This window comes from Labrus mixtus, chromosome 19 (assembly GCF_963584025.1).
Source record: "Labrus mixtus chromosome 19, fLabMix1.1, whole genome shotgun sequence".
Taxonomy (NCBI): domain Eukaryota; kingdom Metazoa; phylum Chordata; class Actinopteri; order Labriformes; family Labridae; genus Labrus; species Labrus mixtus.
Genome location: NC_083630.1, coordinates 10756446 through 10775784, shown reverse-complemented (window position 1 = coordinate 10775784; position 19339 = coordinate 10756446). Strand labels below are relative to the sequence as shown.

Genomic DNA, 19339 nt, shown 5'->3' with positions numbered 1-19339 from the left:
TTTTCTCATTATGATTCGATTGTAAGCCTCATGAAATACTGACCCAATGTATGATAACCCAGACATAAAAAGAAGATGTCAATAGGTGACCTTGAGTCAGAACCTGCCACCAATGAGGCTGTGTGGTGCTCTGGGCATAAAAATACACATGCAAAGTGACAGGAAAGGAAAAAAAATGAGGGGTGGAACAGTTGCTAGGGCATGTGCGCAGGCAGGGAACCACTCTGACAGTAATAATACACTGCCTCCCTTCCCCTGATTAGCTCCTTTCTCTGGTTGAAGGTGTGTTATTCAGGAAATCAGCTGCTGTTGTGTTGTGCTCCGAATGAAACGTTGCCAACTTGGGTCACGACATCTTGCTACTGCAACCAGGGTTACATGATGTGCTTTTCAACTTACACTTATTTTTGTCCCCTCGTCGTCAGGATCCAGCTCTGGTATCATCTCCATCTGTGAACACAGAAAGCAGCAGTCAGAAAAGGAGAGTATTAAGAAAGTGTAAGTAGCACACTTAGTACAGTGAAGCTCTAAAAGAGCCACTCTGAGGACATCTAAAAGATGGATTTAAGCAAGTGTTAGACTCTGGAGAAGCAGCTATGAAACTACTACAACAACTTTCGTTAAAAAAGCATCATCTATCCGCTGACGGGTATAAATCTTTCATTCAGACATCAACTCACAGTTTACAGACTGAGTGACTGCAGTGCAATGGTTCTGCCTTTAAAAATAAATGCAAGGAGATGTCACCCTTGCCACTGTGTTTTTTGATTTATTTTTAGATGCTTAGAATTGTTCCGTGAGATAAATTAGAGTCGGCTTCCAGATGGGGGAAAAACTGGTTCAAACCAGGATGCTGTATGACAAACTAACAGCTTCCTGAGACAAATCATGCCTCAAAACCTCCATCAGTCACTGCAGCAAAAGTAATATAACCCCTGGAAACAGATGACACATAATAGAAGTCCGAAGGCCTGGAATGACTTTTCAATAAAATAAAATAAAATTCAAAACACCAAAAATTTGTGCCTCTAGGGTGCAAGGTATGCCCCTGTTTGATCCCTGGCAGCATAATTCTAGCATGGTGGCAAGCACTAAGCCTACAGCCTACATCATGGACTGGGCATTGATTTTAGAGGCAATAATTTATTTATCCCACATTGGATGCCAAATGGATGTGTGCCCGGGAAAAGAAATAAAGTCTGCTGACTACAAAGCTGAAGAGGAGCAAGAGCGGTGCAGCAGAAAAGGCTTGAGATGAAGAGGAGGAGGAGGAGGAGTAGGTTTCTCCAGAGGACACAGAAGCTATTTGCTCCATGGCGCAGACGAAAAAGGAAGGGCAGGATAAGATGGCTACTTATGAGCATTTGCAGCAGAGAGCGTTCCTTCAAGTGCTGTAATTACCTCTGAGAAAACCAGGGCGCTTTTCTCTGGAGGATGTTGGGCAGACAGGTGATTAATGAGCAGAATTAGGAGCCATAGCTTTCTCTGTCTGCTTGTATGCATGACTCTTACATCTTGACATCACGGGTGGACTTGGCAACCTCTATTGTATCAAGGAGACGTCTTTAACAGAGAGGCAGGATTAATTGTCCACCTCCGCCTTGGCGTTGGACTGTTTCAAGTCATCAATTTCAGCCCCCTCTTTTTACAAACTTCAGAGTGGTTATATGGGCTCAGTGTGCAGTCTATATATGTCACCTGAGGAAGATAAAGTTCCAGAGTTCCACTTGAGGACAGATTCTCCACCTTTGTCTTCACAGCGTAACTGCTGTGATCAGGAGGATGTGCTGATAGTGAGAATAATGATGGATCAAAGGGTTAAACTCTTTCTTACACATTTTATTATGGAAAATCTAAGGGGACTGCTGAGATGGGTTTCCATCACAACAAAGCTGAACTCCATTTTTTTTCCCTGTGGCCACAGTTTAATCAATTGCTGCATTGTTTTGCAATTATAATGAAGGACTCTTAGTGACCAAATTTTGTTTTTTTCTGATATTCCATCAAAGCAAAAAACAAATAATGTTGTTGCTGCACAGATTTGAAAAGACAGGTGGTTCACTACTGTTTGAATATGTAATAAGGGGAGCTGATTAAGATCGGTAAACTTGCCAATTTTGGACTCAGCCTGATGAGGCAGTTGAGATTTTGTAAGTCTGATATAATATTTTGTCTGTCTACAGGCTTAGATTAGTCTGTTCTTGGAGCATATTTCTGAGGGTAAGCCCCAAATTTGAGGCATGGTAATTTGAAGTCTGCAGGTGTTAATTCTAGGCTATATAAAACATGGACGTAGTCTTGGTGACTTCACCCATTAGTTTCTGAAGTGGCTTTGTTTAAGCTGCTTAATGACAGTCGCCATATTGGAAAACGCTATCTCCACAAAACAAATACAGAGAATAGCTATGGAGACAAAAAAGATTTATAGATCGGTAAACATTTAATTTTTCTGTAAAAAAATGTGTTTTAACATTGGTGTGAATGGACCTTCCTTGGCTTTTACAGCCAGCCCCAAGTTGGCTCAATGAACTGCTTTTTTTTTTGTTTTTCATTTTTCAACACTGGAGGTTGCTGCTTGGTGTACACTGGTCAATGGTTTCAGCAGGAAGACATTTCAGAAAGTTTGGAGTTGAATATGAGATGGAAACAAAGGTCAAAAGCAAAGACTACAGGATGTTGCTGCAAGTGTTGGTTACAAATCTGAGTGGATCACCATGACATGTGGAGTTGCAAAGAGTTAAACTCTTGCCCTGGTATTTTGTTAATGTAAACATGCCCTCTTGTTTAATTCAAACCTGAAAAAAAGATGGCTAATCACAGCTATGCAGATGACACTCTGGTTTACTGTCCCCTTTTTACTAAGGAAATCTGTTACCCAAAACAAACCTCCTTTGACCAAATAATGGGAGAAAAAGAAATACTTGGAATATTACCTCCCAGGATTTAAGTTATTGCTCAGCTTGATCCCAGAGTTATGTCAAATAGATTTGAATTGAGATCTTGGTATTTAAATAGATTCTAATCCGACCATCATCAGTCACAACAAACAGATAAATTGATTTCACTATTTTTTTCAATCTCTGACAAACAGTAAAGACCAAAGGTCTTGTGCACAAAAATTATTTGATAAATATTATCCATGCCTTCATTTCTGGGATAATGAAGTATTGCAATGATCTCTAGCCGTGGTCTTGCTAAAAAATACTGCAAGATGTCTTCACCTCATTCATAACCCTGCTGCCAAGAGAAACTTTTAATTAGATTTGTTCTAAATCTCCTCACTAGCTTCAATTTGCTCACACAATAAACAGTAAAAGTGCTGCTGCAAGTTTCTAAATCAATGAATAATCACAGGTCTAAACACATTTCTTAACTCCTGAAATAACATAAACCCAGAGGGGGCCTTAGATCTTGAGGAATCAGTCAGCTGGAAGTACCTTGAGTCAGTACAGAAAAAAGAAGTGAACCTGCTTTTAGAAACTTTGGAACCAACTTTTTGCTCATCTCAAATGTAGCCACTTTAAAATCCAAATTAAAAGAAGTGCTGCTCCCCAGTGCCTGCACTCTAACTGCACTTCAGGTCCACTTCATTTGTAATAAAAGTTGTTTCCTTCTTTCTTATTCCATTGGAAATTGATTTTAGCAGTTTTTTCATTATTGCTTAGTCTTCATTCTAATCCCGTTTTGCATTTCAAAAGCACAGTGAATCACCAAATGTGTTGTATAAATACAGCTGCCTTGACAGTACAATGACTTCAATGTTCAAATACAAACAGACATCTTTAGGGAGGCCTTGGAAATAAGCGTGCCATCATTTGCAATGTTCTCTTCTGACTGATCAAAGGTGTACTGTAATAAATTGTTTAACTTCTGATGATTTAGTTCCCTCTGGAAACATATTCCTGATTTCCACAGTGTTTTTGACAGGATGGTTGTCTTTTTATCATTATGACTTTGTTTGATGGAGACTTTAAAGTGGCACAAAGCTTTAAATATTATTATCTAAAATAGCTGCCAGTCCCAGCCTTTTTGTGTTTCTTATGATGTCATTAGCCTGTATTTATTAACATGATGGATACTTATCTTCTGTCACAAGTATGTATCGGAGTCAGGGGCGTGTCCAGAGGGGTAGCCAGGGGAGGCATGGGCCCCCCTTTGAAATCTGATTGGCCACACCAGGTGCCACCCCAAAATCAGACTGTGATTGGCTGTGATTTTGTTTGGGTCTCGAAACATTGCCAATAAATGTATTTTTGCAAAGTAGACAGTGTAAGAGTTTTCAGGTTACATTTTCTAAGTATTTGACATTGTGTACATCATTTTTGAGTCCACAAAGAATGAGGCTAACAAGATGAGTATGTTGCAAAATTGTGTTACTTACAAGTAAAGATCATTAATGGGGACAGAAAGGGTCAACTCATTTGCATGTGTGCACAAACTTCATGCCCCCCTGCATAAGTCCCACTCAAAAATGTCTGGACAAGCCCCTGATCAGTTCCTACAGGCATGAGAAACCTGGAATAGTCATGGAATATGATATACCAATTTTCCAGTCTGGAGAAGTTTCCAGAGAATAAATAAAGCCATACAATTTTGGTAGTTATTTTTAATAGTATATGTGTGGTTCAATTAAGATTCAGCTGAGACAAATCTATAGCCTATTGGCTAAACAATAATGTAATGATCGGGCAGATTGGTCACATCACTTGACATAATGTTGTTTTCTGCATGGTAAATGTCAGACTGCGACCTGAGCTGCAGCTGGTTCTTTAACAAGATTTCCATTCTCTAATGCCATGAAAATGTAGATTTACCAATGTCTGGCTTCAGACAAGTATAAGGCTCACTATTACTATCCTGGCTAGTGTTCATTTCTTGAACAAACAATATGACAAGAAATTTATCAGCGACCTCTATTCCATGACAAAGATAAGACATTGAGTAGCATTAAATACATCGATGACAAAAAAAAAACTCTCAATACACGTACGTTTTGTTTTCATTAACGGGACAAGCAGGACTAAAATGTAAGAGGGCTTTCCAACACTGGCAAAAATGAAGCCTAATTCATATAGGGCCTATTAAAGGTGTTTATTCCATCTGTTTTCCATAAGTGGAGTTTGCACACTGTCTAAGTCCCTCAAACCTGTCTAGTCTCCATCCTAATCACCTGGTAACCATAGCAATAACTCAGCTTGTCATCTTTTTAATGAGTCCATCTAGTGTGTCGCCCGGAGCTGCTCATGTCTAATTACAGTACAGAGAGATATTGGCTGTGATGGACAACATCATGTTTAAGAAAATCTGTCTTTTATAGAGGTGTTCCTGAACACAAGAATCTTTTTTTTTTTTTTTAAAACATGGATTACTGCTAAACTCAGGTTTATGCACAATGTTAAACATGAAACAGGAAGTTGAAACAGCTGAAGTTGAGAAAATGTATTCATTTAGATTAAGCTACATTTTCTTGCTGTGGGCTATGGCTGTATTTCTCCTGTATGCCTTATAACTTTATATATGTATGGTTGGCGGCCATTTTCCCCTGATGTCATGCCAAGGGTAGGAAGCTCAAATTTGATTTCACAAACGCAGTGGCAGAGTGTTGGGGAGAGGGTGTAGGGAGTGGTTTGAGAAAAGCCCCACGAGGAACAGCACATTCCTTCACCTGCCCGCCATGTTTCCCAGTATGCAGCTTCCTGTTTGGTGCTGGCGAGACTGCTCCGTATGGATTTTGACTATGGGGACTTCATTGAACAACACTATTTGTATAAGACAAGACTAAAGACCTGCAATACTATTAAATGTGTTTGATTTTGAAAGAAAGACAAAAACAGCTCGGATTGAGTTTCAGCATCTTACACCATATGACGAAGATCACTGAGGTGCACCCAAACCGTGGTGAAACTCTCATGATTTCATCTGACTTTGGAAATGTGTCTGTGACTTTGAAATCGCTTTGTGTGAAAGTGTAAAAAAAAAAAATACTTTCCCAAAACTGGATTAGACTAGGTTTAACTAGAAGTCCCCCTAGATCCCAGTTCCCATGTTCCTGCAGCTCTTAAGGAGTACTTTGATTTTGAGATAGTCAGTTATGTGTTTCGGTTGGAACTAACTTTTCCACTACTGTGGCTGTGGGACAATGTAAACAGGAAGAGGATCAAACATTTGATGTTTAATTTAATATGTTATATTTGTTGAGAGCTACATTACCAGCTTCAGATATGAAAGCCAAATCATGTATTCAGCCCCTGACATTCCTTCATGTTTAATTATGTATTTGCGTACTTTTATATCTGAAGCTGCAACTGAACTAATGGACTCTATCGTGGAGAGTAGAATTTTCAAGAATCTGCCAAACTGAATGCAGGGGCAAAAAAAAAAAAAAAAAACCTGATCTTTTTATTTCCAATACTGTATCTCAGGGTTCATCAGGGTGACATAACAGCATGGCTGACATTACACACACTGCATAGCATCCAAGATGGCAGCATCAGGACTCCGACTGATAACACAGCAGCGTTTTAAAGAGCTGACAGCTATGATTTGGTATCAGTGGGAACAGTGGGATGAAAGGAATGACAACATGAATCCTTTTTATCAGGGTTCTACCCCATCTCGTCTTTCCCCAAGTCCTTTGGCTGTGTACCCCTCATTCATATATTATAGATTGATAATTATTTCACGTCTGGCCTCCAGCTTTAAAACTTTGTCAGATATTTTATCCAATTGACTTTGAATTTGCAGACACTAAAAAAAAAGAAGAAGAATCACTTCGTATTTTATGAGTGCAAACCCATTAGTCACCCAGCACTGTACAAATGCAATTAAGGTAATTTGGACATAATGAATGTCCAATATCAATTCATAGTCCTGGCATTTATCATCAGCTGTAAAAGGCATTTATCTTCCGCTAAGATGTTCCAACTGCTACTGATAAAAATGTTTACGTGTTAGAACTTTTTTTTTACAGAGAATCCACAGCTGTTGCTTTTAACTGTTGGAACTAGTCAGGGACAAATTTCCTTATATAAATGTAGTCCCAGAAGAAGTTAGTTCCCAGCCTGTGACAGCAATGGAAAAGTTTTCAATGAATCTGTCGGAATAAACCTCCATTATTTTCCCATTTATATTTCATTTCTATCGCCCGGGTGCCTTCTGAGCCAAAGCTGCGGCCGCTCGCAAGTATCTCAATTTCAATCGCTTGTCTCTTTATTGCAAAACCCTTCCACCATGACACACTGCCATTCTTCATGCAAATCTCAAATTGACTTCTTGTAAAATGTGCGCCGCAATTATTGTGCATCAAAAAAGGCCTTTATTGAGTTTCGGAGACTAAATTAACGTCACATGAGGAAAATGGTCATCATTTAAACTGAAATATAGGCTCGACCACCCGCGCTGCTTTGATTGTACTGCAGCTCCTACTTTGATGGGATACGATCTCATTTGAGGGCCTTGACCCTGGATGATAGACATGCACGACCGATGACAACACATTTATATGAACCAAATATTGAAATGGGCTTATCCGGCAATCATCCGCTTCACAAACACAAACAGTCAGAGGAGGTTAAACTCAGGTCGTGGACTTCATTTGACACATAAAGCCCTGTAATCTTAAGCTATGGTGGCAGAGAAAATGTGTCATTATACATTGCAGTGAAAAGCGTATCATCACCAGTTTTTATAAAATGATGTAAGCTTAGTAGTGGTTTAAATACACATTTAAAAAGACATCTATATTGTCCTTAAATCCGACAGGAAGCAATAATACTCAACTTAAATACCCCAATTTGACACGCACCAAAATCAGTCTTATTTCAGAATAGGATCAGAACTCCAAATGCACATCTCAGTTATGCAATGAATTCATAGTTTCTTTCTCTCTTCTACTTAAAGAAAACATAGCCAACTCCCTGTTACGGCCCTGGCTGTATTGTGTTTATTTCCTGTGTGGTGTCTTTGTGTGAGAGTGAGACCTCTGTGTGTGTGTGTGTGTGTGTGTGTGTGTGTGTGTGTGTGTGTGTGTGTGTGTGTGTGTGTGTGTGTGTGTGTGTGTGTGCGTGTGCGTGTGAGGATCTCTGATGCTGCTGCAGGTGGTGATCGGTGATTGGTTGGAGGAGCTGATCAGGTGGAGGGAGGACGCCTGCATCACTGGTCCGGAGTCTGGTCGCAAACCTTTAAAGTCTGCTGTGACCCACATCAAGAGCGGCGTTGTGTTCAACTGACAGCAGAAGTAGTTTGTTTATCCCTCGGCCTCCAAACTTCTTTTCTATTTCGATTGTTGTACAAATAGTTGTTGAGTTCGGTAGTTCTGAATTTTGTCTTTATTGTTGAGTCGTTCATTCGTTTGAGAAGCAGTTTACTGCCATTTTCTTTTGGGCTCACTTTTTCTCCTGTTTTTGGTTTTGTTTTTAATTTAGGTTTTCTTTGATGTAGTAGGTGTTCTAAAGAGATTATTTAGGTTGTGTGTTGTTTGGTTTTCTGTTCACCTTGAGCCAGTGTGCTTCGTTTAGGAGATTTAATTTGTGTTGTTCAATAAATCCTTGTTTAAATCACAGGAAATCAGTCTTGCCTTTGGTTTGGGGACCGGGGGAATCAAGAGAAAAATGTGCAAACAACATGTTGCTTTGTCTTTCTGAGGATGATTTGTTGTTTATTTGTATGCAGTCAGGACAGTGACGGCTAAACGTTGGCATCGGAAATAGCATTTGGCATTGAAAACACCTGAACAAAAAGATTGGCATTGAAACACTTGTATTGTTAACATTTGTATTGGTGCTGAAATAAGTTTCAATGAAGAACAAAGAACAGGCATTAAAAAACATTTTGTTTTATTTTGATATCTTTTTGTTTTTCAGTGACAATCTTATCATGTTTTCTCCATGTCTTTTTTTTTTCAATGACAGTTTTTATTTACTATGACAGTTTAATTTTACCCTGACAGATTTTTTTACCATGTGAGTGGTTTTCGGTTTCAGTTCTCTGTCACCTTTTTGGCGTGGAGGGGAAGGTTAAAGGGGAGGGGGCAATGAGAGCGTGATTTTCATATAATCTGCATATCGACGAGAACTGACCCTGACCCAGCCTTCTGCTCTGACATCTCCAGAATTAATGTACTCTGACGGCAGTGGCTTCAAAGAGTTCACCTGGAACTCCCATTGAGTTAGTAATCACCATTTAGCATTGGAGACGGTATGCTGCATAACATTGTCTTTCATCATTTGATAGAAGATATAAACCGCTGTCTGGTGGATGCCAGCAGTAAACGTTGAACGACTTCCAGCTAACGCTTCCTTTTTGTGTGGGGTTTTCGACTGCAGGTAGAGGGGAGCAGTGTTCATCTGTTTCTCGTGAGTCTCAGCCCTACTCCACATGTAGGCGAGTATTTTTGAAAACAGAGGTTTTTCTGTGTGTTTGGACCTTTCGTACACACACAAACAGCGTTTTAGGTCACTGAAAACACACCGTTGGAAAACTCCCTCCACGGTTAACATTTTCAGATACTCTATTTATGTAATTGTTAGCTGCTCTTTTAAGCAGATATCGCTTTAAAGAGATACCAATAAATCATTATGAGAATACTGTCATTATACCCAGATTGCGTTCCTCCTACATTTTTATACATTTCACTACCCAGATCAGTGGTCAGTGTGTGTGCTTTAAAGTTATTAAAGCTATTTAGAAATGAAGAAAGACGACTTCATTAATTCAGTAACAACCTTAAAATGAGTGGAGACTTACACAGGTTTCAAATTAGAACCTGCATGTATCTGCAGTATTTTTGGAGCACTATTGTGCGTGTGAACTGGATGTACAAATAGCATAACTGTAGCATTTTGTTCAGAAGAGGGCATGGGAAAAATACGTTGGTAGATTTTTTTTTCCCAGAGCTTAGCTACTGGTGAGATTTTCTATATTAATGTGAACTGACTGTGACACTGACTTTCTCATGTATCTTTGACACCAGCATTTTGCAGCTAATTTGTGACATTAAACGAGCCAACACATCATTAAACATTAAATGTTATTTAACAGCTTGTTGGCCTTGTTTCACTTATACATACATCTCTTTGAAACATAGAAGCAGAAATAAAGACTTTTTTTTCTCCTCAGAGTCTGTTGAAGATTTTGGTGTCCGTGACATTTGCTGTAAGCTCAGTCTCCGTCCTCAGATATAGCCTATTGATTATCTATCAGCCTTGAGCCAAAACAAACCGTGCGTTTAAACGTGGCGAAATTGCTCTGTAGAATTTTCATTTCAGGCGGATAAGAGCCCATCAGGCCCAAACATAAAGTTCATGGCTGAGTGATTCCTCCGTTGCCTTTACTGTAAACTGTGTGCAGGGTTTGATGAGGTGGAAAAAGACATAATTTGTTTTCGCTTCTGTCACAATTAAGTATTGACAATAAAGTCTCGGATGGAGTTTCTAATGAAGAGCAACAACTCATGAGCCCTAACCCTTGTGCTATACATTCATTATTTTCTCTTTAGTAAATCAAAAGTAATTCAAAGATCTGAGTCAAAGTAAATGGAAGTGTTTACATTTAGGCTACAGAAGTAAAGCACGTGGGATATTATGCAAAAGAAAGCGTCCACCAGTGATCCCATTGGTGTTTTTGCTTGTTGTAATATTGTTCATTTGGAACGCTGAATGCTGAAAACACTGAACTACATCGTTTTTTGTAGAACATGGGCACTGCCGTCATTGATTCACCCCCCTTTTCCCCAAAGAACAGCGTTTGTGGATACAGGACATAATGTTCCTAAAATGTTTTCATGTTATGTAACTCTTACTTTAGCTGCCAGGTTTTTATTTTGTCTATGTGTGTGTGTTTAATAAATAAAAAAAGAACTTGGAAAGTGGATGATTTTGTCTTGATCTGATTTCCCTGTGTAACACTTGAAATCAAGTGTAGTCTGAGCTAAGGTGGCAATGTGTTCTTTGTCAACCACAGTAAGTCCTTAAATGATTCATGTGACTTTAAATTACATGATTACTATATATTTCAATGTGATTTTGCATCGGGTTTCCTGTGTCTAGGCAGTCATACAAACATCTGTTGGCTTTGTTCCCGGCAATTCTGGTTCCTCTTTGTTACTGGCTGTGTCTCTCTTGTCCTATAAATGGCTTAATGTGCACAACGGGACACAATGTCAGGATATTTCTATAGAGCATCAATGGGGTTTGATGGCAGAAAAAGTCTCAAAGATCTGAAACACCATGTCTCAGTGTCTGTCTCCCACAATCAAAGAGCCAGCCTTTCTTTGTAGAGCCGCCATTTGCGCTGATGTTCTATAATGATACAAGAAGTACTCCATCATGGAAGAGGCTGAGGCAACAGTGTCTCCACACACAGCAGCAGAAAATAGACTAGCATCAGATATAGTAATAGAGTGGTATGCGCTGCGTAAGACCAATGGAACCCACAACTGATTGTTTTAATTCAGCCGTGGATATACCTACACCTCCACATTCATTTTAAAACAGCAGGTTCATGGCCTTTTTTCTGAGGGATGTAGGACAACATGAGCTTCAGTTGAAGTCCACGAGGCAATATCTGACACACAAAACATCAGTTATGATGTTAAACAATGTAAGAATATGTGCAGAGGTTCTTTTTCTAGTGTTGGTGCACTGAAAGCATATCTGCAAAAGGCAGAATTGATGGTAGACTAGATATGATTCTCATACAAATTATAAAAGAACCCAGAATAATAATTTAAATGAAATTGTGATAATAAGATGGTAACTAACTACAAGCTTACAAAACCAAGAAAAATACCAGTATAGAGAAATATTAAAGCCAAGTATTGGCACAGATCCTCATGTTTAAATATGAAATAGTATTGAAGGTGCTGATAGTTTGCATAAGATTTCCTGTCTTAAAAACTAGGGGTTGAGAAAAAGCCATAAAGAATGGGTACAGATTTTTTGACATCCACCTCGATGCATTTGTTACAAGACATACTCAGTTGGGCTGCTTTAATTTTTCCATAGTGACCTATACTCCAATGTCAGACATGAAGGCGAAATTCAAGAGTCCTCTTTTTGATCAAGCTAAAAGTGCTTCCACACTTCTTTCTGTGTTGGTACCAAATACTGTAATTGGACATAAATGCAAAGCTCAATGACATATTACAGCATGTTACCATACCATTTCATGGAAAATGTTATGTAGTCATGTATATATCAGGACTGGAAAGAAACCTTGATATTCACAGGCTGCTGTAGCCTCAGTAGTTAAGGACACTCTTTTGCTCAGAGAAAGGCATTTGGATTTTGCTCCTACTTATCTCAATGTAATAAAATGAATCACTCCACAACCAGTATAGCCAAGAAAAATGACCACAGTAACCAATTCTCTTTAAGCTAAAATACTGCATATGAGAAATGTATAGAAAACTGCCATAGAAAATGAAGACCTAACATTGCAAAAGGCTGATTCATCCATTTCATAGCACCAGTATACCAAAGAGAACCTCACCATTTATGCTCCCAAAACTGTAAAGGTTTAGGTTTGCTACAGTTGTTCTGCCATTGTGAGACTGAACTTCTCTAACCTCCTCAGAATAAGTGGGAAATCTTCCATGTAAAATCCTGTGAACTGTATAAAGTAGGATTTGACTTGCTCTATCCTCAACTCACAACCTTAGTAGCTCTCTTTGGAGTCATTGGACTCTCATGATCCGGCCAAAGCACAACACTAGCTGGATTGTTTACTTAGCTTAATGCATTCATCCTATAAGACAGATAGCAACAACCCTCCAGGGCAATGCAATGAAGGAGCAACTTATGCATATAAGGCGCCTACAAATTGACAGTGTATTGATGGGCAATGACACATCACCAATTATGATGGATGGGTTTGGTGTTTGGTGCCATCAGGATCCATTACAGCCAGCACAACTTAATCATATCCTTTAATGACATCTAAATGTTGCATGCATTTAAATTCAGTCCCTCCAGCAGCTGAGGCTTTTGGTGGCAGCGTGTCCCTCTTGGAGTACAAAATGAGGCCATACTGGGTGTAAAGTTAGAGTACACAAAGCACAGTACTGCGCCCATTTGAGTGTTACCTTATTACAATGCTAACTGACTCCCCCTTGAAGATGTGTTGGGTCTAAGCTCAGTTGTTAACCCCAATTACATCCCACAACTGACAGAGGTCCCATTCACATGCAAACACTAATCCCCTTCACAGTCCATTGGTTTATGACAAGAGCTGTGTTAATTACATGTAAAGCCTGCAATTGTGCTTGTAGAAAACATGAAAGTGCTTGAATTGTGTACAATAACTCCATTACTTTATCCGGTGAAGGGGAAATGATTATTTGACAAGCTGATGTTACAGGAATTAAAGACCAAAGTAGCACTCTTATTGAATTTTGAAATGGTCTTAACGTGCAACTGAAAAAATGAGGTATGAGATGGGTCTTTGCACTGACACCAAAATGCCATAAAGCCACACACACTGCTTAACTATTATTATCTATTCATGACACCCTCACACACTGGAAATAGGACACATCAGTCCTAATGTGCAAACGAGGTCAAAAATATGAGGTTGGTCCTCTTCCAGTGTTCTTCGAAAAGGCCATGCAGACATCTTCAGACACATACTTCACTGTCATTGTGTTGTAGGATCAGAACCCCACAGCATTCGCTTCAATGAATTACAATAAGTCAACCGAGCCTAAAAGGCTGCAGGAGTGCTTTCAGCGCTTCTATCGTCTGTCCATGTTAAATATCTGCATGGCAAATATTGCTTCTGTCTCATACATGTCTATGAATTCCAGATGCAAAAATGTCTGTAAAATACTTCCAGAAAATTGTGTATATAATTTAGTTGTTTTTTTTTCATTGGAAGTTTTAACAAGTCATCCCAATTATATTCCTAAAAATGTTTCAATATTTGGATTTCTTTAATTAAAATGGCTACTTATATTACATTTTAACTCAACAGAAGAGAACTAAATCAAAAGTTTGGGATAATAACAACAAACAATTTTCATAGCAACCTCTGCCATGAGTGTGCGAATGGGTGTGAATTGGTAGGTGTGACCTACGGTGTAAAAAGCGCTTTACAAGCTCAAGTCCATATACCACATAGGTTTAAACCCAAAAATCCAATTTGTGCTTCAGGACATCCTCATTATAATAACCCTATAGTTTATCAGTATGTCTCTACTAGGTTTGTATAGAGTCCCTGAAATTCCAAAATTGTAAATAAAAAGTTAAAGTAAAAAAAAAAAAAAAATACAATCTTCTGAACACAAGTTAGTATCCTGTGCTCACAAGATAATTATACTGTGCACACAAAATACCACTTTTTACTTTTTGGGACTCAGGAGATTTCCCCAGCTGTTGCCTGTCAAATAAAAATAAATGCATGAAAAGGACATTAAGTCTAAGTCATTTATTATTATAAAAATTATTGGTTTAATAATTTAATTCATTCATTTCAGTAATTTAATAATGCAGGGAATCAATATTGTTTGGTTCCTAATAAATGGAATCCAAGTAAACAGTTAGTCGTTGGTCATGAAAGTGTCAAATAAGACTGATGAGGAGGAAATGCAATAAATCAGAGAACAGAGAACATTTTTCACGCTCATAAGCAGTCGTAAAGACATTTTCAGGAATCCTTTTTGTAAAGCTGTGTTGTCGAAAGTGAAACAGCTTACAACTAAAACCACCTGACGTCCCTGACGCCCAGTCACCACCATTAGAGTGTGTCGCCCCCACAACCACCACACGGCCTGCTCTGACCTCCACCTCAGCGGAAAGGAAGTGTGGACAACAGGAACGCAAAATACAAAGGAGAAATCTTTCCTGCATCTTATGCCATCTCCCCCTATCCCATTTTCTGGACAATGAGAATGGTCTTTTACCTGTTCTTTTGTTAAGCGCCTCGAGATAACACTTGTGAATTGGGGCTAAACAAATAATGATTGATTGATTGATTGATTATAACCTCTGACCCTCAACACCTTTGAGGCCATATCTGGTCATGAAGGTTGCCCTACGTGCAAAATGTCCTTGGGTTTATACAATAACCTGTCAATGCAAATCCATTTTCTTTATGTTTGTGATTGAACTTGCTCACATTCGATGCTCTTGGCTTTTTTTTTTTAAATGGTGATGAGTCCATCCATAGCTTCCTGAATGGAAAAGGAAACATAAATATACAGAAGCAAAAAGCAACCTTCTGGCTACAAGATGGACATTTTCATACATATACATTTCGGTTTGGAAAGTTAAGGCCCTAAACTCGGTCAAGGTTAGGGCAAAATTGTTGTCATGGTCATAAAAATTGACAAAAATTGTAAATGAAGAGCACTCTACCATATCAAAGTCTAAGAAGACCCACTCACTCCACCTTGGCTTTCTCTTTAACTTAATAAATGAAGGTGGTTTTTGTATTATGAGGAAAGTTTTATATTTTTATACTTTAAATGTAATGTACACCTTAATAAACACATGAAGCAAAAATACATGAAGCAGTATCTGTTAGTTAAAAGCTGCCACTAATGTTTGTCCCAAATCCAATGTGCCAAACTTCTTTTGATGCTCTTTCTAAACCATGAATAATAATAAGCTTTTCTCATTTTGTATTTCTCCTTTAGATGTTGACCTTTGCCGGCTGGCACACGATAAAAGAGCAACCAATAACGCAAGGATGGAAACAGACAAGTGTAGAAAAGGGCGTGATGAACAAGCGTGAAAATGAATCTGCACCTTTGACGAGCCCTAATTGATTTGGCAGTTTCATTTTTTTTTTTGTGTGTCCTGGCAGGCTTATCCATTTCCAGAGAGACAAAAAGGTGAAATGGCAGGGCTGGAAATGAGGGACAGAGGCAAAGGCAGTCCCTGTAGACTACTGAGTGAAAACGAGGGACACTGAGTGAAATGTCAATTCAGGGCGACGCCTAGCAGAATGACAAAGTGCTTACTATTCGCAACGGGAATGCCTAATGAGAGCCGAGGGGTGACATTTGGCGAAACGCTGAATTGTGACATCTTTAGTCCAGTTTTTAAAGCTCAACTTGGCTATTTTGTACTTTGACAGCTCTGACTGACAACTGTTTGAAAAATCTTTAACTGAAATGCCCAGAACCCCCCCGCAAGATGACATCAGCAAGTGGTCTGTCTAGTTTGATCAGGGTAGTGTCTCTCTCACTAGTCAAAGGAGGCTCTAAAACATTTTTAATTTATCTGTGTTTGTGGATCAGTGACAACACAGCCAATAGCATTGAATTTGGATGGTGAACCGTAGGCAGGTCGCATTTACATCAACGCTTTGCCAAATACAGCTATGCGTCACTCCTTCTGACTCTGTGTAAGAAAATCCAACCAGCTCTTTCTTGTTCTCTTTTGATACTCCAGCAATCTCATCTGAACATAAAAACTACTAAGATCACTTAAGATTTTCAACCCACTCATTGATTATCTTAGTCCAATATGGTCCAAACACATTGAGATGAACAGCAGAGCTTCCTAATGAGTTAAAACAAAAAACAAAAAAAGACTCTTGAAACAGATTTGAAGCATATCCCTTCAGACTTTGGCAGAAATAGAGTCAGTGTTCAAAGCGCTACAGATGGCTGTAGTCTGCTGCTTACAGTAATGATTTGAGACTGTTAAAGTAAGAGCCACAGGGATGGTACAATAATGGGAGCAGCACAAGAAAGTAAGTCTTTGAAAAACTAGATCACAATTACAAATGCAGCCGCACAAGTGAGTGCTATATCAGGTTGAATGACAATTAACAGCTAATGTATCAGTGAGGAAGAAGTGTAGAGAAAGTGTGGTCGTCACTACTTTTATAGTGTAGAGGAAGGCTTTTTATCTCAGACTGTGTAAAACATGGAGGTTGTCTTAGTGATGTCTCAGTATGTATTTTCATATATTAATTTATCGCTGTCATTTTTTGGATATATTATTCAAAATTTGTCAACCATCCATGGGAATTCTTCTTTTAGGTCTGTATAGATGTAACAGTATGTGTAAGACTCTCATAGCAGCTATTTGGATAGGAGCCAAGTGTATGTTGTGAGCTTGAAAGGAAACTTAAATGTCTGACATTCACAAGTACAGAAAACATCTTCTTTCTAGCCTTTTAGAAGTATAGCCAAATAGAAAGGAATTTGTACCTGCAAACAAAATATAAGCAAGACTGTTAACATACAAACTCTGTCAGTCATTCATCCTATGTATCGTCTAACCATGGCCAAATAAATCTAAGATAATCCACAGTCTGTTTCACGATTTCATCATTGAACATGTACAGAAGAAACACCCCCACCTGAAGTTGAACAATGGTGGTTGCCGTACTGGAAATTATGCTTTCTCCTAACTTTTGATCAATCCAGTAACAGCCTGAAGCCTCCTGACAAACAGCTACAATGTGCCAACCTGTCGGCATTGGACCTATTTGGACACACACGGGTTAATGTTACTGAAAAAAAAAACAAGTGAAAATACATACAAACAAGACAATGGCAACCTCACAAGCACAGATGAGGTGGCAAATAAAAGCTCACTCCAACTGGAGTAACACCAAACTGTGGCATTGAGAGTTGAAATAATGGATTAATCTGTGCAACAAGGTTCAAAATAACCTTCGCACAAGTGGCCTATTTAAGCTCATGCAAAGATTCACATAAATCTCGTGAAATGAGCACAATTAGGACAAAGCAGTTACAAAAAAAATCTTCCCATCTGTGATTTCATTCACTGCACGATCCGAAGAGTTTTTAATTCACGTTGCTTGAGACAGCTTGCAAACATGCTGCTGGATCTGCGTGCTTGTGGTCTATTAGCAGGCAGTCTAAGCACAATGGAGCATGAATGCTGTTCTAGACGCACAGTCCGATGTTTCATCATCATGCCCAACTGCTTAAAAAATGCTTTTTTTTTAACATGACCTCTTGAGAGGTGAGGTGAACTATGCTATTTAAAAAGTAACTTGCTTGAGTTACTAGAGGAGTTGGTCAAATATTCACCTATCAACTGAAACTAGAGCAAATGAGAGAAAAATCTTGGAAAATAGAAGTAAGACCTGGAGTTCCTGTTGAGGTCTCAGGTTAGTCAGAGTCAGGCTTAACATAAAAACAAACACACTCTGCACACATGGGTTAATTTGTTTGCTGGAGACTCCTGTGCAGTTCACACGCAGTTTTAAAACCATTAAGATGCTTTCAGAACAAAAGCAAATGATATGTCAACAATGACGATTAAAAACCAAGTTTGAATGCAGGATCATTTATTTTTGTTCTTTCACATTGCGTAAATTCATCCAACTCATATTGATTCCTTTCAGATTCTTGGTACGTCTGCAAAAAACTGCTATCAGGAAGCTTTTTGAATGTTATTTTTTGTTTTATTTTGAAGGAGCTCGGAACAACCATATTCAATGCATTTTCAGGATGTCAGGAGAATTTCAACACTGATGGGCTTTCAGGACACAGCGTCTCCCTTGAGTGAGAAATATTCAACTAGCCCAGTGTGAATTTGTGTCTAGTTGTGTATTCTGACACTCGTGGGCAACCATTCATAGGTACTCTGCCTTCTGGGTCTTGTAGCATTACCTATAGCCAGTTCCCTGATATTAAATAAGCAGTCTGACAGTCACTGGAGAGAAGGCAGAATGAAAATACCAGGAACATTTTTAGCATATTTTGTTTCGTTTAAACAGCAGTCGGAACCTTTTACCACACGCTCACATCTTATATTACCTTACAGCTCGACAACTTTAACTGCATGATGCCGTGTCAACACCCTGAAGGGGGAAATATTTCACTATTGATCACTTTAAACTGCAGTATGCAGCACACAGCATGCTTATGTTTACCAAGCAGGCAAATATGTGGTGCTTCATAGCAAATGGATTCCAAAGGGAGGAAAGAGGCAAAGCATCTATCATTCTCCACAAAAACTGAAAATATCTGCCTCTAAGGTAGCTTCGTGTGTCGTATTTTTCTGCTCCGCTCCAAAAATGTGTTCTTTCATTACCGGCTGTTCTCTGAGGAGGTTTCCTGGCAGTTGTCATTTCGAACAATGTGAGTTTATACAGACAGGGCTTTCATTTTACTGTGTCCTATTTCTATAATGTGGAGTGCCATGCATTACTAAATGGTGTTTGGTATGTACAGGATCTGTGGCCGGCGGCTAAACTGGACATGTTTCACTGTGTTCATCTTTTTCTGCTGTTTTTCTTTTAATGACAGAAGATGGATTTTTATCCACTGAATATTGACAAAAAGACAATGTGATTTAGTATAACTTCTCAGTTAAGTACTCCCTTTTATCTGGAGGAACTAATTTGATTCAAT

At 38.8% G+C, this 19339-nt stretch overlaps 1 protein-coding gene across 1 annotated transcript in view; it reads right to left on the bottom strand.

Moving 5' to 3' along the window:
* Positions 1-19339, bottom strand: part of vstm2a (V-set and transmembrane domain containing 2A) — a 78399-nt gene that overhangs the window by 18782 nt on the left and 40278 nt on the right. The window contains exon 3 of the mRNA XM_061064230.1: positions 400-450. Coding sequence (XP_060920213.1) covers positions 400-450 — 51 coding nt within the window. The remainder of the gene's footprint in view (positions 1-399; positions 451-19339) is intronic.